General features: G+C 37.5%; 1 protein-coding gene and 1 long non-coding RNA gene across 2 annotated transcripts in view; one reads left to right on the forward strand and one right to left on the reverse strand.

Moving 5' to 3' along the window:
- Window positions 1-1166: 1166 nt before the first annotated feature.
- LOC120324028 lies at window positions 1167-17319 on the forward strand. The gene is made up of 2 exons (XR_005565021.1): window positions 1167-1364; window positions 17092-17319. It is a non-coding gene; the product is annotated as an uncharacterized LOC120324028 (long non-coding RNA).
- A 1672-nt stretch (window positions 17320-18991) lies between these two features.
- Window positions 18992-24404, reverse strand: part of PKIA (cAMP-dependent protein kinase inhibitor alpha) — a 45155-nt gene continuing 39742 nt past the window's right edge. The window contains exon 3 of the mRNA XM_027732688.2: window positions 18992-21530. Coding sequence (XP_027588489.1) covers window positions 21451-21530 — 80 coding nt within the window. The 3' untranslated portion in view covers window positions 18992-21450. The remainder of the gene's footprint in view (window positions 21531-24404) is intronic.

The raw sequence follows: 24404 nt of genomic DNA on the forward strand, positions 1-24404 counted from the left end.
TAATGTATCAGAAGTGCACTTCCTTTCATGGTATTTCCATATGTGGATTACAAATTCAAAACTAGAGGTGTAGGTGTTCTCAGTTTAGTGAAAGGTTTCATATTAGAGGTGCATTTAGTTTGGTTTGGTTTGTTGTTTCTCTTTGAAATTGGAGGTTACTTTTGTTAAAATCTGAGGCACGTGGTAACTTCAGCTCACCCACCTTTAAGTGTCTACAGTGAGGTGTTCACCTCTGACCTATCTGTCAGGTTTCCTAGTAGAGTCTATAGAGATTTGTCTCTGTAGTTGATTTAGGCCATGGGATTAAGGGTGCAATATGCCTGGCCAAATGTAACATCTGTTTCAGGATGAGAGACGAGTAAATAGTCAACACCTGCATCAGAGTAGGATTCTACTGCAAAGATAAAAGGTTCTTCTGGCTCTTGTGGATGGTGTCTGAACATTTGCTGTGCAATTATGACTATGGACAGCATATCTTAAAGGACTCCTGATGCTGAAAAGTTGCTGTCTTTTAATTGCAGTGTCCATAGGGGGAACAAGGGACTCATCCTTCATGATCATAGCCACTGTGCTACATGAATACCTTCATAAATTTACCTTCATACTGAAAAAAACCCAAGCCTGTGTTTTTCTTCTGTAGACCTACTATGCCAAAGGCAAGTATGTTCTGCCATGACATTCCTATAACGTTTAGGATTTTTTTTTCCAAACCATATGCTAAATTTATTAATTGCTAGTTTACACTGTGTATGCTTGTGCCAACATTTATTTCTGGCTTAAAATTTTTATTGTTTACCTCTTTGATCCATTTATATGGAATTAGCATGTATTCTGTTTTCAGTATTTGGCTTATGTTAGCCTAAACAAAGTAGAGCTCTTTTGAACTGTCCTCAAAAACTATGCTTTCTATTTCCATAGTCATCATGGTACCCCTTATTGTGCCTTTCCCATGTTAGTTCATATTGCATATGTGATCACAACCTTAAACTGTCTCTGAGAGGTGATCTTACTGCATCACTTAGAGTTCTTTGCCTCTGCTGGGAATATTTCTATTAATACATCTTAGGTTACATTTGCTATGCTATGGTAAGCTTATAGGCACCCTTATATATTTAACTCCTTTCCTTTATCTCTTGTTTTGCAGAGGCAGCAATGATGACAGAAATTTTAGCCTCTAAAAAGTAACGCAGTCCAAACTGCTTCTGTTCGGAGTCTTCAGTGTCTCTGAGGAGCAGCAAGAAAATGCGTCCCTAGATGCAGAAATCTTCCTCATCTCACACTTGTTTTAAAGAATTGAAATACAAAAACTGGCATAGACATGACTATCCATGACCAAACCCCAGAAGGAATTCCAAAGAAAAGAGGTAAAAGCTAATCTGTGGTATGCTCAAACATTAAGCAGCGGTATAGATATTATAAATAATACTATATAGATATACTATAATAATGCCTAATATTGACAGTCTCCAAAAAGACTCAGGTCTTTTTCTGCCGGCCAGTAAAAATACAGTTTTTCAGTTCTTGTTGGTTAAAAAGAGGAGTTTGCCCACAGAGTTAAGCTGGGAGTGTCAAATTAGGAGTTTGTGATAAATTAGGAAAACCTATTTTCCTGTGGTTTGTGAGCATAGATAAAAGTTACAGATTAGTCTGGATCTTTGGCTGCATAAGTTAGCATTTTCAAAAGGGCCTAGAAACGTGGAATTGTGGTCTAAGATTTGCAAGGATCCTTCATTTGGGGCAGAAGTGTCATAAAAGGACTAAGTCCTGTGAAATTATCAGAATTTCATTAACATTTCAAATGCTCTCTTTCACTCTTTGAATCCCTGTCACGATCACTAAAATCTTTATAAAAATCAAAACCTTTCCACTATCTTTCATTTTAATAATGAACACTGGATAAAGAAGGATTTCCCAAAGCGGTATTTTAATTAATACATTTTGCACTATAACTAACTTCTGGGAATTCAGATACACTTGCGCAGGGGGACTTTAAAATTTAAATATTCCTAATAAGCTTTTTCTTACAGTTAATGCTAATTGAGGACTACAGACAAGAATGATTACTCTCCTACTATAATAATTCCTCAATTAAATTACTACAAGAATGCCTTTTGTTCTTTTGTGGGTTATAGTCACAATTTATATTCAGGATTGGAGTATTGTGATTTTGCTATCAATCTTTTTACCAAGTCCTTTTTTGCAGAACAGTTTTATAGTTTTGTTTGCTGTGGTACTCCTAAATTAGACAGAACAAGACCAGAAAGCACAATAAAAATTGGTAAGCAGTGGTGGAGTGAACAGTTTTTGGTCTCTCCAAACATAAATTGCTCAACTGATAAAGCTGAGTCTAAACTGGAACTATTGGAGCAAATGAGTTACAATAATACACAAAAGACAAAGAAAATAATAGTTTAAATTCTAGGATACCGTGCTGTTAGGTATAATTTCTCAAGCCAAGAGGCCAGTAACAGAAGGAGGCCAGGGGTTGTGACTTTGTCACTGGATGTAGTACCCCTGCTGTTCCCTTATTTCTGTATATTGGCTTTTGCAACCTGTATAACAGTCTCCATATGTTGGGATGCCAGTTTTTTGCAGTTCTACTAGCAGGTTAGTTCTTAAAAAATGAGTGGGAAATTCAGAGTACAGAATATGTAAACCAAACAAGTTGACTTCTAGTAAATCCCCTGCACTGTTTGTGTTTAATTTCCAACATGCTTCCACTCTTGAGCTTGTTGGTTTAGGACACAACCTAATACATGGCACAAGCCAAAAGTGAGAGATTACTGCAGAACAAAGCAACGCTAAAAAGCTGATTTTGCAAAGCCACTTTATATGAGAGAGTTGCACAAAGCACTTTATGTGTTTCTCTTCCCTAAATGCTCACTTAGAAGATGGACTTTGCTGGATAGGCTTGTAAAAACTGGGTGCATCTCTGTATTGTACAAACAAGTTGACCGCCCAGCTGGTGAAGTATTCTACTCTTCTGGAACTCTCTAAATGCCTTGCAGGGCAAATAAAATTAAAATTTTACATATGTACCATGATCTTGTCAATGGGACGAGGTTGTTTCACACTTTTAGGATTTTTTTTTAAATTAGGGAAATTAAAATGGCACTATAAATTAATCTATGTTTATGTTGTAATTTGATAGTGTATTTCTCCACTATTCAGAGGAAAACATCACAGTAAATCATAATAAGACTCGAATTTCTGTCTGAACTCAGATTTTGTTTCAGAATCAAATATTCTCAAGGAATAGAAAGAAAAGTTTCCTTTTTTATTTACCACCTAACATACTCAGCTTCCTGCCATTTTCTTTCTCAGAATGTGATCTTGTGATCCTTCTGTTCTTTGACAAAAATCTGGACAGATTATGCAGTGCATATCATCCCTTATTGTGTTGTGAGATATGACTAAATTTGCACGTTTGCAGTTCTTCTCTTTGGGAATACATAGCCATGGATATTCTGGTAAAAGTCCTTCTTAAAACAAATAATTTTTACCTAATAGTTTTGCAAAGAGAGAAAACATTTAAGTTTCATCTAGTTTTAGATGAACATTGTTTTGTCTAATCCAAGCGTCATTAAGTTGGATGTACTTTCCTTAAGTTACACAAAGAGCCCAACCAGGCCTGTTCTAGTTGTAACTGATCTCCCAGTGATTGTCTCTTAGTATTTTTCCTTCCAAAGCCATAACCTCACTCCATATGTGTCTTTGCCCTTTCTCCCTCTATCTCTTACTGGTAACAGTCGTACACGGCCATGAAGAGAATTTCCTCTGTCTCATAATGATTTGTCATTTTTTTTCCAAATGCCAGATATCTGCATGCCCCTTGTTGTTTTCCAGTATTAAGGTATATCGGTGATTACATCTACTTAGAGTGTGGGATAAAAATTGACTCTTCAGCCTCTCTAACACCCAACTCAACAGGGTATTGCAATAAATAGCTTTTTAGGTATAGATCAGTATACTGAAAGTTATCAAAAAACTGGAAGTTACCATAGCAAATGTGGTGGCTCTCAGTCTGAGCTCCTCTGAGATGGCTTTCTCTGTATAAGTTGGCTTTTCTATGTAGTTAGATGATTGGATAAAAAATTAATTTCATCATATGATACAACTCCACTAATCCTTCTAGCTTCATGTGAGTACTTATGGAAGAGTCTTCACACATTTGGCACATCGTAGATTGTAAAACATTATTCATGGTGATGAATAGTTGCTCATGAGTGACTTTAATAATTGCCGTAAGTTTTAATATAAAGAACTAACAAAATGTTGCATTTTATTTTTTAATTTGTATTTGCCATCTGGTGAGAAGTTTTCTTTTCCACATCTTTATAAAAACTCACCAAATATACACAGGCTCCAACAAGAAACACAGAAATAGGAGTCAGTGCTTTCACTCTGAGGAATGGGCCCATCATACTGATGGCATCATACTGGACTATATCAACAACTGGGCTGTGACATAGTTCCATTTTTAATCATAGAAATCAGAAATAGAGGGGACACATGCTATTTCTGAATAATTTACACAATATATTCTTAAATACTTCATGCCATTCAATCAAACTGTAGAATTTAGAGGTGCAAAAATCTTTGATTATTTGATTCACTGGATAGTATGTGATTAGACATAGCTTCTCTTTGGTTCTCTTCTTTGGTTTACTGTGAAAGTTCATATTGGTTTAAAGGATTTACATACATTGGTCTCATAACTGAAACTGAGTGAAGGTTTCTGTTTTTATCCAACACACTTTGAACTCAGAGCCTGAATTAAGCGGATATTTGCTCAAAGATACTGAGTGTAAAAAAAACCAGTTTGGATATAGAATCTGTTACTTATGAAAATAATGGCCATCGACTACAGAAAGCTTTTGATCTCAAACTGTTACTGACACTAGCAGAGTAAGACAAGGAAAGCGGAAAAGAAATCACACAAAAAACCACAAGCAGAATGAAGAGTTGAAATTGTCCCGTGACTCTTACTCATAATCATCTTCCTCTTGCTTGAAGAAAGCTAAATACTTGCAAAATACAAACTTAAGTATGGGACTTTGGTTTTCATTTAATACTGGGTGTGAAGTAGATTTTTGAGAAGACAGTATTCCACACTGATTATAACACTTTATGATGGGGGGTTTTGTGTGTTTCTTTTGTTTTCCTTATGCCATTTTTATGTTATTCCTGAGGAGCTTGTTGATTTTAAATGGGATTCAATTTTATTTTTTTAACAGATAATATATAAAATATGATTAAGAAAAAATGGGCAGGGCAAAATTCTTCAAATAAATATTTTTTATTTTGTATGTCTGTACATCAATATCTCTTATGTGCTTCTTCTTAGTCTTTAACTCATGAACACATTTTAAGTGTTCAGTAGATTTTTATGTCCATTTGGGAAGGTCATTTAGATCATAAATGTATCAAGTGATGCTAAGTATTGTCAAAATGCAAAGGATTTAGTCAGAGATCAAACACAGGCAGTAATGACAGAGAAAAAGAAGTGTTCTGCTAGCAGGCACTTCTGGTTTTCCCCCTCCTTATTGATTCCTTTCTTTGATTTTTCTTTAAATACTATAGGAGAACTGATTCTTTGAAAAGTCTAGTTAGAACTGAAAGGAGAAACAAGGAGATCAAACTGAGCTTCAACCCCAGTTTTGCATTTTCAAATACGCTTTTTGTGTGCATCTAACTGCCACTATGCCAGCAAAAACCTTTTATGGCTCTAGCATACTGACTGGTTTGACTTTCTGAAAAATTTGCAATACTGTGTCCTCTTACCTGCATCTCTGTCTACCTTCCTCTGGTTCTAGGGACCACTTCGTTCAACTTCCACTGGTGTGAAATTCTTGCTTTTTGTGAACCTAATTCATTAGCAATAGAACAGAAAGAGCTGACTTAGCAATGCCTTGCAACCCACAGTTCAGGTAGAAACCCCACTGAATTCTATTACTTCTCTGAATACCTTAAAGTCAGTCTCTTGTGCTACTTTCTTGGCTTGATTTGCTCTCAATATTTCAGATTGTGCTATTTCCTGTGTCCTCTGTCCAGGTTTTCAAATATGTTTCCAGAACTTTGCTCTCAAGAATTCCTTCTCCAGCCTCAGGTTCCTTGCTTTCCTCTGGTTATTATTCCCCTCCCTGATTTCTGTGTTATAAGCAGAAACAAATGAGGTCAGCTCCTCATTTGCATTTCTGATCTGGCTTGAATGACTGTGTCTATACATCTTATGTATACATTTTATGCACCATAAACAAAATTTGGGAGAGCACAGTCAGTAGAGATTTGACTGCTTGTACCTACCTTTTCCTGAAACCCAACTTATGCGAAAGTGCCATACAAACATGATTTGATGTTGTGAAAGGAGATTCTTGGGCATCTCGAAGTACCCCAGGTTCTCTCATCCACCCAGTGTCCAACATAAAATCACCATATGCAGTTGGGATAGATGGAGGCTGTTCAGCCATGCCTTGGGGAGCTAGAGCTATTTGCACTTCAGATAAATACGTGACTAAGTGGGTTTTAAAGTGCCTGCAGTGCAAGTAGACAAATGCAGAGTTTTGCTTAGGGCATGGTATCTGAGTCACTGTAAAGCAAGGTCCATTTGTGTCTTACAAGTCAGCACTCCGTATACCTGCTGAATGTAGCCTTTAGCCCATATTAAAGATAGGCATTACCTCCCTAATGACCAGTCCTACAAGATCAAGTTACCTCAAGTCTTGGTGCCTTTGCCCTTATGGCAAAGAAAGAAGTGGTGTCCTGGACTGCACTGACAAAGCATTGCCAGCAGGTGAAGGGAGGGAATCCAGTACTCATGAGTATTACATTACACCTGGAGTACTGGGTCTCATTCTGGATTCCCCAGTGCAACAGAGATATGGACATACTGGGCCTTCCGGTGGAGGGCCATCAAGATGCTGAAGGGATTGGAATATCTGTCTAATAAAGAAAGGTTGAGAGAGCTGAGATGGTTCAGTCTGGAGAAGGGTCACGGGCATCTCATCAATGTGTATAAATGCCTGAAGGGAGGGGGCAAAGGATACAGAGCCAGGCTAATTTCAGCGGTGCCTAGTGGCAGAAGAAGGGGCAGTGGGCACACACCAACACACAGGAGGTTCCCTCTGAACATCAGGAAACAGTTTTACACTGTGAAGGTGACTGAGGACTGGCACAGGTTGCCCATGGAGGTTATGGAGTCTCTATTCTTTGAGATATTCAAAACTCACCTGGACATGGTCCTTGGGCAGTCTGTTACATGTGGCCCTGGTTGAGCAGGGGGTTTGGAGCAGATGACTTCCAGAGGTTCCTTCCCTCCTCAGCCATGTGATGATTCTATAATTCATTCCAAACATAAAAGTTCAGAACAGTTCCTGACAGAGCCTGAACATCCCTTTGCACTGTTATTTCCATGTCAGGACCACAGTGTATTATGAATGAGTAGATATCTCTCAGGTCATTCAGTTTTCCTACATTCAGACCCCAAACTTTTTGGACCTCGAACCTTGGATTCATATTTCCATTTTAGCTCTTACAAGTTCTGTACTTCCCTCTAAGTCCTCCATAGAAATCTCCATCAGCTTATGTGTTTAATCATCCAATTTCTTAATCAGTCATCTTTTGTGTATGTTATCCTATAGTTGTGTCTGTGCCAGTTCAGTTAATATGCTTGATGTATAAACATCTGGTTATTGCTAACAAAATTATTATTATTTTTGCAGAAAACAAACACAAAAATTAGACGCAAATGTTGCCACTGATGTTCTTTGAGGCAATTTTTTTTTCTTGCTGATGGTTTACAATTACTGTGAAACTATTTTTGTGTATAACAGATTTCTTAGTTTCAGCAGAAGAGATGAGGTCTCTGTTTCATATCTATGGAGATATGAATCAGCATGCAGTATTCTACTTGATACAGTAATTTACAGGAGCTCTGGATTGTTGAATTGCACAGTGAATTCAGAAATCTTTACTTGTCATCAAAATAGCATATGAACACCCTCTAAGGCAAACTCTCCCCTTTTTGTTTGCTGGAGAGAAATGATTTCTTTCCCAATCCCATCACAACTCCTTTTGTTTACAGTTTTAAAAGTCCCAGTTTGAGGAAACACCATTTTAACAGAAAACTGTTTAGTTACGAAACATTCCCTTTACTCCTATGGATCATTAAGCCACTACAAAAACATCAGAGAGGCTGAATTTGGTTGCTGGGGTGCTGGGCTGTGGTATAGATGATTTATTGTCCTTATCCTTCTATTAGTAATGCTTTGTGGAGGGATATTGACAGACACAAGGCTTTCCACAGGTGTAGGAAACCATGCAAAATGATTTTAGGTCTTGGCAAGGAAACTATTTTAACTTCATTTTCAGAAAGACTAGATTTTTTTTTCAGAAATAAAGGTTCTTCCTTTTCCAATAATCATCTTTAGCTACAGTTGTTTTAAATGAACAGTAGAAAGCCTTTTTGTGAGTGAAAGGACATTCTTTAAGGTAAGAAAAATTTCCTCCTGGTCCAGCTCCACGCTAAATAATAAAGACTGAAAAGTACTATAAAACCAAAACTAGGTGACTTGATGTCAGCGTTCATTGGCATTGAATATCACAACAACGAAACAAGCCTTTCACTTTGCAAGATGTGAAATGTTTTTCCCTTAATAAGTGGAAAAGTGGTATTTGGTCTAAATAGCCTTGACCTGAGTTCTTGATTTTATGACTAAAGAAGGTTACACCCACATAATTGGTGTAGAAAAAAATGTGACCCCTTGTTATTAGTAGATGCTAAAGCTCACTTTTATCCTTTCATGGGTTCAGTATGTGCTTCCAAAGCCATCAGCCTGAGACCTGACCTCACATTCTTACAGTTTCTTACATTATTCTGTGACTCTACGCAAACCTCTCCTTCATTTGAAAGAGGATTTTGCTTTAAGGAGTTGTGTAGAAATGCCCCTGTTCTTTATTCAAGCTGAATTCCTGAAGTTGTAAAGGTTCAGCTCAGTTAGAAAGCTTGTAAGTAGGAGTGGAGAGTAAAACACAGTGCTGTGGTCAAATACCATTCCAAATATTGTAGTGCTATTTACCTAACAACCCTCCTGAAATTCTAGGCAGGTCCTGATAGAGTACTCCTTTTCCTTTTTATACAAGCTATTGTAATATTATATTAAACAGGAAAGGCATTCATGCCCAGAGCTTTTTAGTAATGCATGAAGTAATAACTTATTATAGCTTTTTCATTGGTGAGTCCTTCCAAATTCGTTAGCCTTGGTCAGGAACTGAGAACAGATCTCTCTCTGCAGTAGCCTCTTCCAAATGAGACTTTATCAAAGTGGTAACAGTAAAGCCTGTGCTGCCAGAGTGAGTCCTTTGGCATCTGAGCCTCTGCCCAGAGAGGACATTCCACCTGACTGGCAGTGCTACCTCTCCTTTCTACTTAGGTCCCCCGAAGTGTAAGTTTTCATTGTTTTGGGTCCAGAGCACTGGCTTACAGGAGGAGTTTTGTAAGTGTTCTTTCCTTAGTGCAATACAATCAAGAAAAATGCTGGAAAACCTTAGCAAGGAATGTTTTTTCGTAAAAAAGAGGAAGACGAGACTGTCATGATCTGTGATTGCCTTAATAGGTATCTATCTGCTGTGTGACTTCATAGCTTGCTATTTGCTATATTTGCATCCATCTGCCTTGTGACTGACTATATAAAGGATGACTACAAATGGCTTTCTGAAACTCTTAAGGAAAAGGATCTCACTCCATAACTCAGACTTGCAGGACTTAAAACATGAAATGGGACAAGGTGAAGTGTAAAAGATAAAAAGGTCATCTACAATTATTCACAAAAACAAAATTCTGACTTCTCTGTACAATTCTTGGAAGATGCTTCAGTTTCAGATGTCTGACTTGCTGTTGGAGAGGTCCAGTCCTAGATGGAACAGAAAGGTAACACATTCTGTGACCAGCAGGACTGGTCAGGGGACAAAACTCAGCATTTCTAGAATTGGAGTTGCTAATTACACACTTTAGAAAGAAGAACCAGGCTGGGAAAGTCAGAGGAAGTGTGTTCACAGAAGCGGCAAATAAGACCCATCACTGCAAAGAAATCTAACTGTCCTGCCCTTTTCTTAAAAATAACTGCTGTAAACCAGAAACTGAATCAGAAGTGTGGTGTTCATCAGGTTTTTGGAATCTCTGTGCCTACTGCCTGTCTGTCTGCTGTGTTCTCTGGCCTTGTAAATGTTTTAATTTCTAATAGTCCTCTCTCATCTCTTCAAAAGCATTGAAACCATAAAGAATTCCCCAAGAAGGGCAGTGAGCTCTGAAATATCTTTGCTGGATTCTGCTAAGGATAATTTTTTAGGATACAGACATTTTACTTTAGAAGGAACTCCAGTCCAGTGCTGGACACCCCCCCTCCCTACTAATGGACCTGAAGTAGCAATTTTGCAGCAAACACCCTAGGAATAAATACATCTATGCATGGATTTAAATTCTGCTAAAATATGAATCTGATTTGCAGCATGGGCTTGATACAGAAAATATAGGGTACAGTCGATTCCTGCCCTCAAAGCCAATAAATAACTGTAATATTCAGTTCAGTACTATTACTCTAGATTTACATCATGGGAGCTGAATTTGCCCCGGCAGTCTCAAATCTACTCAGGAACAATGGATTTTAAAGAGATGGAGTCAAGGGAAAATGCTCACTTGTAATTTTCTTTTTTTAGATGGCCACTTAATTTCAGTGTCTGACTTCATCGATTTCTCTAGTCTATAGATTTATGGTATACTTTTCTGTCACATATATACCTATTTCTATGCATGTAAGCTAAATCTTTCTTTTAAACATAGTTGTATAAGTTATATATTTTTTCCTATTAGTTTTAAATGCATTTTCTTAGTGTAGGGTAGGTTTTTATAAAAGTCTTGTCAAAGTATTTTTTTGGAATACTGTAAAAGCAACTGCCAGGTCAAGAAAGGTGTGGTAGTTTGGTCTAGGCCTTCCTTGGTGACCAGTTTGTAACCAAGGAAGGGCCCAGATTTACCCAGTATTCCCTACGATTTTTACGTAAGCCGGGCTATAAGAAGAAAGGAGGAGAGGCCTTCGCTCTCTTTCCTTCTGGCAGTTTGGAGGTGCAGGTTCCCTGCTGTTGAGTCTGTCGTGTTGGGGAGCGAGGCCTGGTAAAGCCTTGCCGACCTTGGGAGACGGAGGTTGCCGGCGATCGTTCCAGCGTGACTCTCCGTTATCCCAAGGAGAGTAGGAAGATAGCCTTTTGCTAATTCTTTTAGTTGTTAGATCTCGGGCTACTGATCGGGATGTATATGTATTTTATTTTGGTTTTGTTCCTTTTTTTCCCTTCCCCCTTTCCTTTCCCTTTTCCTTGTGAAATTGTATATATATTTCAATTGTATATAACTGTAATATAAGTGTAAATATATTTATATATATTGCTTTAGCTGTCTCTCTCTCGTTTTGGTTTTTCTTGGTTGTTTTTTCCCTCTTCTCCCTGAGGTTTGGGGGTGGGGGGACTTCTTGTTGTAAGGTTTGCAGACTTGGCAGGGAGCCAGCTTCAAACCATATCAAAGGACTAACTCCAATGGTTTTGTAGACTTTTTTTTCTTCCTCTGCACGTAAATTGTATTCTTCCAGTTGTATGTTCCTCTTGATAAAGGGTATTTGGGGATTTTTTATGAACTGGCAACATCATACATGAAAAAGGTAGGTTGTGTTATAAAGGCAAAGACCCTAGGATGGAGAAGCAGTAACTGACAGCTTCAAAAGCAGCTGTTTGTCACTAACCTTTCTCAAAATTTGCCTGGAATATTAATGCCAGAAGGAAATCTGTTCCTGAATGCCAATACTTTGTTGAATAGTTATAGTTTAAGGAGGTTTTACCATTCTTGTTGATGGAGGGAAAATGTTGGTTATATCTAAATTTCAGATCATTTGTAGGGTTTGTGATCTCTCATGTGAGAGCTGAAGAGTTACTAAGAGTTGCCCTGTGTTCATGAGGAGGATGCAACTATTGCAATTCTCTGTCCTCTGAGGATGCCTAGACTGACTCTGGGTTATGGGCACAGAACTGGGATCTGAGGAAGTCCTGTGCCTGTACATAAGCATGTAAAGAAGAGCACTAAGTGGTGTTTAAGACCTGCTTGTCAAGGATGTAAATCTCTGCCTTTGGGCTTGGGGGTGCCTTTCTCTTCTTTGGCTTGACTGCTCTTATTAAGTACGTAAATTCCTTTGAGCAGTTTCCTTTGAAGATGAGATTATCAATCCTCCCTGTTTCCTTAAAGAAAACAATCAGCATAGTTTTGGACCCATTGTGAGGTAATCTAGTGGTTAGGACTTTCATCTGGGAGAAAGTAAGTAAGGTCTTTAATTTCTTTTTACACATTAGGGAAATGCTTTAAAAGGAAGACTTGAGACTCCCAGCACCAGGATTCTTTCTTGCCTAGAAGGTGGACGATGGAGATTCAAAGCCTCAGACAATGGATGGGAATTATTTTAAACTGCTGATGTCATGGATCAAAGCTTTATTCTTCAAACTGTAGTGGAAACAGGCACTATTGCTACATCCTTTGATAAAGTGGTGTCCTAGGAAGAATGACTGTTAGGCTAAGACACAGTGTACTTCCATGATCATCTGCCCCTTGCTTTGTTTCATGTATGCTTGAGGCACTTTCTTAAAAGAGCAAAATGACCCAAAGTTTCACAGAATCACAGAACGTGCAAAGTTGGAAGGGACCCACAAGGTTCGTCAAGTCCAACTTTTAGCCCTGCACAGGACCATCCCCAAAAGTCACACCAAGTGCCTGAGAGTATTGTCCAAATGCTTCTTGAACTCTGTCAGGCCTGGTGCTGTGCCCCCTAGTTTCTACGGCTTCAACAGGAAAGAGGAAGAGATCTTACCTTCAGCCGCAAAAGGAAACAGAATCTGGACCTTGAGCTACGTTTAGGTCCCTTATTTAAGGTTTCGAGTTTTGACTTTAAAAGATCACTGGTAAAAGTGGTGAATAGCTGTCTAAAAGAGTAGGAACTCAATTTTCTGGAAGAACAAAGGGTTTAGGAGGCAGTTCTGAGTCTCATACTCAGTGGCTGCCATACTCAGAGCCACTAAATGAGCTTAGTCAAAAACAATCCCTGTGGGAGAATGTTTCCCTCTGATATTTATTTCAGCTCTCTGGGAAAGATGAGTGAGTATACTGGTTTATTGCTAAAAGATGATAACGGAAAGAAAGGGCTAACCTTTTCCATGTGTGCACCTTCACTTCATGTACAGCACGTTTGTACTTACCTTGTCATACAGCCTGGCAGATTGGTTCATGGAAATCACAAATTTCAAAGCCCAAGCTGTCACACTGCACCACGAAAGCTTTTAAGATAAAATCGCTCCCTTGTCCTGTAATGTATTTGCAAAACACTTGGTGTACTATCTTTGCTGGAATATAAATGCTAACGTGCCATTACAAAGACATTTGAACAAAGACAAAAATAATCTCATCCTGCCTGGACTACTTAGGTATTATAATGCTCAAGAAAAATGTGTTCTGCTTTTCCTATTGCTGGAACTGAAAAAATAAGTGAATTGGCATGTGATTGTAGTTACTGAGTCACGTGATTTCTCTGCTTGGGAAATTATACAGTTATATCATTATAGAGATATGTAATATGCAATATATACCTATCTATATAGATCTATATGATTATATCTGTATAAACGTACTTAGTATGTCTCCATATGGCTATATCTAATCCACATGATTAGATGTATAGATATAAATAAAGATATACAGGTATAGATAGAAATACATGTATTTTAATAAATATTTTATCGACGATCTTCATGGTTCAAGAAAAAAGTAGTAAGAAAGGGAGTCTTTCACTGGTCTGAACTCAACCACTTCTTCCCAGGGCAGAAACCTATTACTCCTGGCTAAGTAGGGGGATAGATTGATATTCTTAGTCAGGATGCCTCCGTATTATGAAAAAAAGCCTCAGCATGATCTTTCTGAAACCCTTCCTAAGTGTTCTCTATTCTGTAGACAAAACCACAGAATAACAAAACCTGAGTTTTCACCTTGAAGCTGTTACCTACAGAGTGCCCATGCTTCTCTGAAACTGCATGTTTCCTATACAAAAATGTTCAAAAGTCTTTTCATTTTACTCAAATAGGACAAATGAGCTAATATTTAATATATTAAAAGCAGATGTCTCAGGCTCAAACAAGCAATGTGCTAAGTCTTCAGAAAGTGGCAAAACAAACTAGATAGAGACATGTCAGTATATGGTTACAGAAACAGTAAAAAAGGTAATCAGTTTAATAATGTGTATGAAACATATATCAATAAAAAAGTAATAGATTACATGTAAGTGTATTGAATTCTATTAAATAACATGTTCAGTTCCAGACATTACCACTGGTATAATTGATTATGCAAGTTCTTCTGTTATATTCACTCTGCAGCACTACTCAAATGTTCAAATAGAAAAGAATGTGGTATAAGGGAAATACATTTCAAGTTGACATGTATCTTCTGCCTCCTTCTACCATGTGAGTGCAAAGTAATATGATAACACGAAATACAGTATGAATACATGTCATCTTGTCCCTTTAAAATAAAATGACTGGCACAACCCAATCCACATACAGCTTTTTCACATATGAAAAATGTTTTCAAGTTTCCATGTAAGAACAATTTTCAAAATCATATCAAGTACCACTGAAGGTGCTCTAGGATGATGCTGCTTGAGCAGAAGGGTTGGACCAGATGACCCACTTTAAGGAGTGGGTCAAGCCCATAAGGTAATAATGTGAAAGGTGCAATTACAATACTTTGCTCGCATAATTTTCAAACATTTTTCTCAACACCTTAATCATCTCAGATCCATCGTGGCTGTCTGGACCTCTGTTCCCATAGGTTGAATTTCAAATCCTTCTATTTAAAAATACACCCCAGTGCCACCAGGAGGTGTCCGTGTGCTATTTATCGGTTACGTTCCGGGGTACTTGTCTTTTCTAATTTTTTTGGGGAGGACGGCTCCGTAGCACCACCACAGTGGTAGCGGTTTCTATAGGATCATTATTATTATATATCGTTGGTGTTTGCACTTCCAAACAAATGAGAACATTGTGTTTGTGTCCATGGATGAGAGGATTATAGAGGAAAAAAACCTGTTAAGTCATCCATTTTCATCCCTTCCAGCATGCCCTGTTCTCTGAAATATACTTCATAATGTATTGAATGAAGATATCAGTCTGTTGCTAGGGAAATGGTAACTATAATCAGATGTTACACAGTCTACATTTTGACTGCATTGCAGGATCAAAGATGAGGCTGTGGAAACAAAGATTTTTACTGAAACACATAAGTTGTGTCCTATTTGTACTTGTGTATAACTTCCAGGAAGAGAGCAGTGTGTACTTTAAAAAGTTAAATATCACACAATATTTTTATGTTGCATATTTTCATTTGGTCTGTGATGTTTAATTGGAAAATATATAGTGTAGTTGCAGTGCAAATATACACATAAAATATGTACAGATCCACAGGACATTACAAATGACTACAAGACATCCTATTAGACTTCAGCCTAAAGCAGAGCCATTTTTTTTACCACATGGATATTCAAAGGATACTTTAGAGTGAATAATAAATTTTCATTTGAACATCAGATAGGAAGATATTAGTTGATAAAAATATGATCAGCCTTCCTGCTGATAGAAGGTATGCTTCAGACATACTCCACAGGGTCTCTTGAAAATCCTGTTCCAACCAAATTAAATCATACTGTGTTGCAACAGTCACAAGCGCTGCCTGCAGATGCTGTGAGGGAGGGCAATGTGCAGCAGTGACACTTTTTCATGGCTGTACAGTCAGACTGAACATTTCTACTTTTTGTTGCATCTTCTATCCAATGTGTTTTGATGAAGTGCATGCCATCCTTGTTCAAAAGAAATCACTAGCCTGAAAAAGATTTCCAAATACAGTGGTGTGCTGTATGGGTTTGGCAAAACTTCTTACACTGTTAAAAGCTTTTTAAGTTTTCCAGATCTAATTTCGTAGTCACACTTCAGTCAGGATATGGTTTTCAGGCTGCAAACCTAACCCCCCGGTCTCCTACCCCTCCCTCCCCAAAATTACATGTAGTCTTGATAGTGCATTAACTGATTAACCACTGATACAATATGCTTATTATTTAACAAATACAAAACACTTATATGTCTTCGCTATTGGAGGAAGGTGGTGTGGATTTTTCACACGTATCTTTGTCTCAGACATTTTGGGAGCGCTCAAGATCATCTGCCTCAGTCAAACCTTTATAAAGGCTATCACCTATCACGCTAGCACATGGATCAGCACCAGAGAATGCCTTAATAGCAAATAGGATTGAAAGTGAACACTGACGGCTAATTTGCTAAAACCTTCAGAACCCATAAGCAAGTCATCACTTGCATTGGTCCTTTTATAAATGCTTGGTTTCAGGGTACTGAAGTATGTGTTGCCTGAAAATACAATAAGATCATTTGTACACAGATGTCATGTGTTGACAAGTCTGTCCTGCCCTCCATTCTAAAACATCAGCAGCTTCAGGCCATAATGTAAGAATCAATGTAGAAAGTCAGAGTGTGAAGTCCTGCTCTTTCAGAAGACAGGGATGATTTTTGTAAGCATGACTGCACTATATTTTTGTTTACCTTTACTCTCTGCTTTTAAGATTTCTTCGTATTAACACTCCCTAGTTAACTCACTATATAACTCATTATTAGATAGTGAGTTAACAGCAATAGGAACCAACCTAGTACCCAGTTATCTTATTTGTCCAGATCACTGTTTGACCATTATTTTCTCTCAGACAGATATTGGCAGTGTGTTACATGAAATACTTGAAATGTACCAAAAATCCATATTGATTACTTCTGTCCCTACTCTCTGGCAGGAAAAAATAAGTTCAGCCTCAGCCTGCAGAGAACAGCAAGAATGTTCCTGCTATCTTGATTTCTATAATTTTAGTAGCTGTTAACTATTTATGTGTTGTATTGTATTGGATCTGGCTGAGATGGAGTTAATTTTCAAAGAAATCTCTCATTCTCTTTCATTAGGACCCGATGATGCTATGACTGATCTCAAGGTTAAGTGCCACAGATTTATGGATGCTTCTGCTGAAAAACTGAAGTTCGTTCTGAAATCAAAATATCACCTAAGGTTGAACAATTTGCCTCCTTTTTAGCTATTAGCAACACATCCTGATTGTTCATCATATGATGAAGAAAGCTCTTTTCCATACTGGGCCCCACCTGCCTTACTATTAAGAAAAGATATCTTCCTTATACTGATGTCCTATCTTATTGAATTCACACTTCCTTCCTGGCTATTTTGCTTCTCTCGCAATGAGAATTTTGGAACAGATCCCCCTTTGTGCATTGGACAAAAAGATTAAGTGAAACAACCTTTCCACTACAAGACTTAAGTCACTCAAATATACAGAAATACAGTACTCCACATCCATATACTTCTAGGGTATTGTTTTACATGAGGGGAGAATAGGACAGAAAATAAATCAGTCAGAAAGAGAGACAGAGCAAAACAAATAAACAAGTCAAGACAAAAATACAGCAGTTCAACACAGGAATACTGCTGAGGTAAGGCAAAGTGTCAAAGTTGAGGTTACTATACTGTGCTCAGTCTCAACAGCAGCTCTCAGTCTTTCCTTTGCAGAAAATTTACTGATATTTCTGAAACATAAAACACAAACATTAAGCACACCTGAAATTCTTCAGTTTAGCTGAGAAAGGCAGCTAAATACTGCAAAAGGTCCAGCTTAACCCCTTTGGTAGTTGCTCCTTCTGAGCACCAGATAATTATCCGTTTGCAGTCATACCAGGATACACTTTTTACCACTTCAAAATTGTGAGAAAAAAACATGGCAAGGGGAATTACACAGCCAAGTAGCAATCAGTATACTGACTTTTTTCATATTTATTTAATAATTTTTGTATGGAAGGTCATGGTGAACTTTTGGCCTAAAATTATAGTTTGATGAAGTAACAGTATGTGCGTGCTTGCTGCTGTCTTTTAACTGTGCTTTTTGAAGCACACGGCCAACATTAAGGGAAATAAGCAGAAGAAATGCCAATATCTCTGTGCAATTCTAGTTCTAGAATTCTGTGTGTTTCAAGTGGACAGGTAACCTAAACCCTGCAAGTAGAATGCTTGCAGACATAATCATAGACTTTATTATGAACAAAAGAACATGAGTATAGAGACTTTTTAAGTGATGGTCCTGCAGGGTGAAGGAAGCACCAAAACCATCCATCTAAAGAGACAGTAAAACAAAAAAAACCAAACCAAACCCAGCACCATCCCACCAAAGCCAAACCTTTAAGGAGTATTATATTATGCTGATATTCCAGACCTAACATTGTTGAATTTATATAGATTTTTGGGAAGATCTTTCTAAGAAAGTCATGGACTAAAAAAAACATTTAAGTACTTACTCATGAAAACAATACAATATGAAGACGACACTGGAACAGAAGCCACTGTCAGGCTCACTGAAAAAGATAACCAGCAAAAGGAAAAATAACCCAGTCAAAGTCCAGTTCTGCCACCAGTGTCCCTGTTATATTATAGAGAATTATACAGAAGTAAAGGTGTGAGTATACTTCAACTAGTTCTTCTGTAATTGATTTGGTAATAATTATACTCAAGATACAGTGCTGTGACTTGGCACAGACTAACCATATGTTTACATTAAGTGAGGCCTGTTTATAGATGCTACAGAAATACCCCAAATTAAGAACGCAAGCAGAGTTCAAGTGATAAAGCAAACACTCATACACTTTTGGGGGAAGAGGAACATAAATAGCCATTTACTCTACTAAAATTAGCAGTGCTATTTTCCATCACAAAGAGATGTGTTTCAAAAACCAGCAGAGGCCTCTATGATTTCTTTAAAAACAATAGAAAATAGGATGAGAAATAGAAGAAACAGGTACAAAATAGAGAGGAAAGGCTGAAATTAATTTTATTTAAAACACAAAAGAATTAAGAAGGAAAGTGTACTGAAATAAACCACTGAAGGAAAATAAGGAAAACCATCACTTTAATGTACTGTAAATACTTATTTCACTATTGCCTTTTTCCGCAATATTTTACTGATGATGCTTCATGGATCACCAATAAAGTAACACTACCGAAAAACTCTGGAATCTTATTTTCTTCTGGAGCTTGTGCTAGATTGACAGTAAGTAGTCCATGACAAAGGGGCAACCAGTTCAGCTTGAAGACATGATGCAAGAGCAAAAGGGGGAGAAACAACTAAAAAAAAAAGATCAATAATAATGTGTTAAGTTTGAAAGTAACACCAAGTGAAACAAATGAATAAATAATTAGTTTAAGGGTAACAGTGTTTTCAAAGCAAATGGACTACTTCTGTTACCAACAAGATAGGGCATTTGACAGCTAGTAAGAGGCAAGGCATTCAGCTTCCAAACACTAAAAGGTGAGAGTTAATATTACACTAATGAGCCACAAGCATACTGCTGGCTTGTTTTTTATTAACACTAATAAATGATCTCATAATACTGATCAGAAGTGTTTTTTTTTTTCTCCACATATCTCACAAAAGATTTTCAGGTGACAAGTACTATGATACATATGGTAGAAACAAACAGCTGTGGCCACAAGGATGTTTTGTCAACTGATGATTAATATATTCAGGAAGCAATCACACTATTCATTAGTAAAAGTTTACAAACATTAAAAAGTGCATAACATTTGAAACCAACAACACAAAAATATATATAATATATATACTATATATAAAGAAAGTGACATCACCTCCTGTTAATAAAAGAAAACAAATCTTCTGACTTTGTGATTGGTGCTTGTGTGATTGCCATGGTTTACTATCAGTCACTCTCTTCACTCACCTTAGTCACACAGAGGTGTGGCTGCCCCATTTTGCAGCATTCAGCCTCATGTATGGCCTTTTTCATCGGGGCAGGATGGGGGGGGAAGAAAAGCAATAAGCAATAGCTACTGCAGAACAGGTTATTAATTTGTAGATATTTTAAGTTATGTCCTGGATGGACAAACTATCCTGGTATTTTGATGAAGGTCCAGTTTGGACTTTCATTTTGGAATAGCTGAAATGGGAAAAAACCTAGTCCTTTGGGTGCTAGATGCCAAGTCTCTCGCTTCCCTTCCCAACTCCAAGCTGAAAGCCTGTTGTAGTGGATTCTACACTACAGCACTTGGCTGTGCTGGTGCATCAGTAACAGGTGACTGGCTGGGCAAACTCAACAGCCTGACCCACTGAGGCAAAGACAAGGAATAGTAAAAATTGTCCCCCTGGCTGGATCCAGCCCATGTTTCAAAGTTGGACTATCCTGCATTTTAAAACTCATTTCAGAATATGTTATTGGCAATAACCTATGCCAGTTATTTTCTCATGTGTAAACAAGGCCCATCTCAAACAATGTGAACCAAAAAAACCTCTAGCACCATGGAATTTGTTTGAATTTTAACCCATACAACGTTATAAATGTATTCTTAAAACTACCATAACAATAAAATGTTTGGACTAACATTTTAAAAAAATATCTCAGAAAAGATTAAGAAATTGGAAGTAAAATTAGAAAAATGGGGAAGAATAACATAAAAGATTTAATTTGAGTCTCTGATATGCAACTAACTACAGGCAAGTGGCAAAACTGTACCAAGGACACAACACGCGCTCAAATATTCACATTAACAAATCGTTTTGAAGGCTCATCTAGTAACAAATCAGAGTGTTGCTGAGTCATTTAGGTTTAGGCATAATCAATTTAGCAACTGATGTTATGATCTATCATGTGCACATCACCACCTTATGCAAAAAAACAGCCCTTTCAAAACACGTGGTAGAAAAATTCACAGTAACAGAAATATTCTTCATAAGCAGTTGAGAAGGGGCAGTGTAGAGCATCTAAGTTGTACAATACAAAAACCATTGTAAATAACAGAGCTGTAAAACAGATGCAAAGTTCTAAAAACAGTGCTTTCTTTACAGTTCTTATAATGGGCAAACACTTTGGCCAGAGAATTTTAAACTGAGGATCACACAAGCCTTTGCTTAAGATAGACAGTTAGATCCTCTGACGTTTCAAAGGCCATTTGCTACAAGATTTACCTGTTCTACTTTCTAAAAGTGCTCCCATCGAGTCATTATGAAGGGATCTGATGACACCATCCCAAAAACTCAATAAACGTTCAACCATTGCTAATGACAGAGGTAGAGATTCTGTCTTCTGTCACAGCTTGTACCCCCCTTTTTAGCATTGTGTTGAGTGGGTTCCAGCAGTGAAGACACATGCACTTTCTTTTCTAACAGCTTGCTCATGGAAACAAATTTGTTCCTGCATGCTCTTGTAGTCTGAAAACATCCAGCAGCTGCTCCACTCGGTCAAAGTCGGATGTCAGCTTTCTTGCTTTGCTGCCTCCCCTTGGACCTCCCCGGTCTGCTCACTTGGATTTCGTTGTGCATCTCCTTCTCCTTCTATAACACAGAAGAAAAGGATGAGTAATCCACCCTAAAATAAAAGAGGTCTTGCTTCCAGAACCCTGATTGCTCATCCATCAGTTTCAAAAACAAAGTAAAAAGAAACTGAATGTGAAACATGAAACCCTTTATTACTAAGATAGCCATGCTTTGTTTTTGAAGGTGTCTCTTGAGAAGCAAATTCATAGTTACGATCACCACTATTATTTTTAGTAAAGACCTAAAGTAGTTAGAAATTAAAGAATTTAACAAAAACGGTAGAGTATTTCTGAAAATTTATTTACTATCATACTAAGACAGTATAAGAGAAAAAAACCTCATTGCACCAAGTCTGAACAGTTTGCTATAAAAAGATGCAACTTCAATAAAAGCAATAGCTTGTTAAAGCTGTATTTGTTCTGTGTGTTTGTTTTCAGCACCACATCCCAGCATTCAATCCGGCTGTCTCACTGCAAACCTCAGAACAATGTGAGGAAGGTAATACATCTTGTGTACAAGGAATAATACATTGTTTCTTGTATCTTGTAAGGATTCTGAGCAATTTGTACTGAACTGGCTCGACAGAGTAGTTAGGAGAAGAAAATTTCATGGCTAGTTTGTAAAGATGTCTAAACAGAGGTAGTACTGCCTCTTAACGTTAATCTCTAAATCTCTAGAACAAAAGTAGGGTTATCAATGCAGATATTTACTGTTTCCTCATTTCAGATCACACTGTACATCTGCAGTTTTATTTCTGACCATAAACATGTTCTCTTTTCTGTTTAGAAGAAAGGGCACATTGCTAATGGAAAAACGTTCTTTGCATTGCAAAGAACATTGCCAAGAGCTTAGACATGAGAACTGTGTTTTGTGCATGGACAAGTATTTTAGGCAGGAAAATGCCTCAGAAGGTATTGTGAATTATCAAATTCAACCTGATGAAAAGTTGTATGGGAAGTTGATTAACCTATTACACAGTGAGGTTTATTCTGTTCATTATGGGTTGAGTTCACTCTCGAGGAGTAAAGACAACGCAGAAAGAACCGTGTCTTGCAGAATACACCACCTAAGGAGTCTTTCTGCTGTGCCTTTTGTAGTCGGACGTGTCTATCTTGTATTGGCCTCATAAGCCACCAGCGTGCTTGTAACAAATGTGGATAGAGCCTTTCCCAAATCTTCGTTCGTGAAGCCCAGCCATGACATGACACGGGTTGAGTAATAAATGAACATTTGTTTTGCAAGGTACTTTCTCAGAAAATGATTTCTCAGTTTCATCTCTCAAATTAGAAAGGAATCCATCAGGATGGATCTACATGCAATTATTTACCATTGGATAGAAATCCCTTTTGCCCAAGTTGTTCAATCACTTTCTACAAAGCCTCCTACATTTGTTCGGATACTGCAAAAGTCCAGATGAGTGGAATCGTGGAGTTTTGTTCCTTTTTTGCCTGCTCTGTCCTCCATTTATTCTGACTACTAGGAAGTCTTTAATATCCCTTATGCTAGCTGGGCAAGCCACACTTTCCTGGAATAATTCTTCTTGAAAAAAAACCAAACCAAAACCGAAACCAAAACCAACCAACCAACCAAACAAAAACTTTGCAAGGTATTTGTGTTTAAATGAAAAATCATCCTGGACACAAAGCCTAAACATTTCGCTATCTACATGTTAAACATAGAGCACAAAGATTCAGAGAAGGAGCACTAAGGTTCTAATGTACCACTTCTTAAAAGGTTCTTCTCAACTCACTGAAAAAACTCATTAGTTTTAATCCATTTAATCTATAAGACACTGTCTTGGTACTACATATTTCTTCATTCTGCTGGTAGAGCTCTTCCACTAAAGGCTATAAAACATGTTCATAGAAATAAATTTGCTTCTAAGTTTGGAGAATCCCAAAATTGCCAAAGCACACTCTTGAACTTTTCTTCCTTTAGAATATAATGGCTCTAAAGGTCTTTAGAGTAAGACTGCAATTCTTACACAGCATTTTGAAACCAGCAGGAAGTATTAAAAAAAGAAATAAAACCAAATAATACAATATTCCAAGTCACCATACAGTTGTGTGATGTGGTAAGTTGGCAACAGTTACTAGTCCCACTAATGTGCAGCTTTTAACTAATTTTTCTTCCTGTAATACAACTGTCTCTACAGTGTTCATCACTGTTTCCCATGCTTACACCTAAAACATTTCTACCATGAACTAAAATCACTTTTAATCACAATTTTCTACAATCAGTCCTTCATCGCAGTTCTGTATGACTTCGACACACTATTATCCTCATTTTTTGTAGATGGTTGGACCACTACAACTTTTACAAGAAAGTGTCCTTTCCACTAGTGTTCTGTAGCACCTAGAAAACGAGCAGGTTTTTTTAGAGATTAGATCTGCAGACTGGTCCTTGCTCTTCATTGTAGTTTCACCTTACTGCTTCATTTAGCTATAATCGCTGGTAAGATGATCTAAATACCAGGTTTTTTGGATTGTACTGGTTACCTTGAGAGTGTTGAGCAGGTTGCTGATTTTTTTACTAAAATCTTTCTTTTGCCTTCTTTCTTATGATTTCTGTTACAGTACTTACCAGATGCACCTAGTGTTGCTTTTACTAAATTTAGATAAAATATGTTGACATAGAGTACTTGGAACCTGTATTTTGAGGTTAGGTAAATATGTCCATTTCATGGATAATAGCACGTTGTTAGCTTGTTATGGACAAAGAAGACTAGGACAGCTGTTTTGAAGGGAGAGTATTATACAGTAATTATACGTATTATACATAAGTATTACAAGTAAATTCTTTATTATCTGTCGTCGGCTCATTGATGAGGGGATTAACTAACACTCACTTCAGGTATCAACTACTGCATGACAAATACATGGTTTTGAACAA

This window comes from Pipra filicauda, unplaced genomic scaffold (assembly GCF_003945595.2).
Source record: "Pipra filicauda isolate LSUMZ 115617 unplaced genomic scaffold, ASM394559v2 scaffold400_size1120237_pilon, whole genome shotgun sequence".
Lineage (NCBI taxonomy): Eukaryota > Metazoa > Chordata > Aves > Passeriformes > Pipridae > Pipra > Pipra filicauda.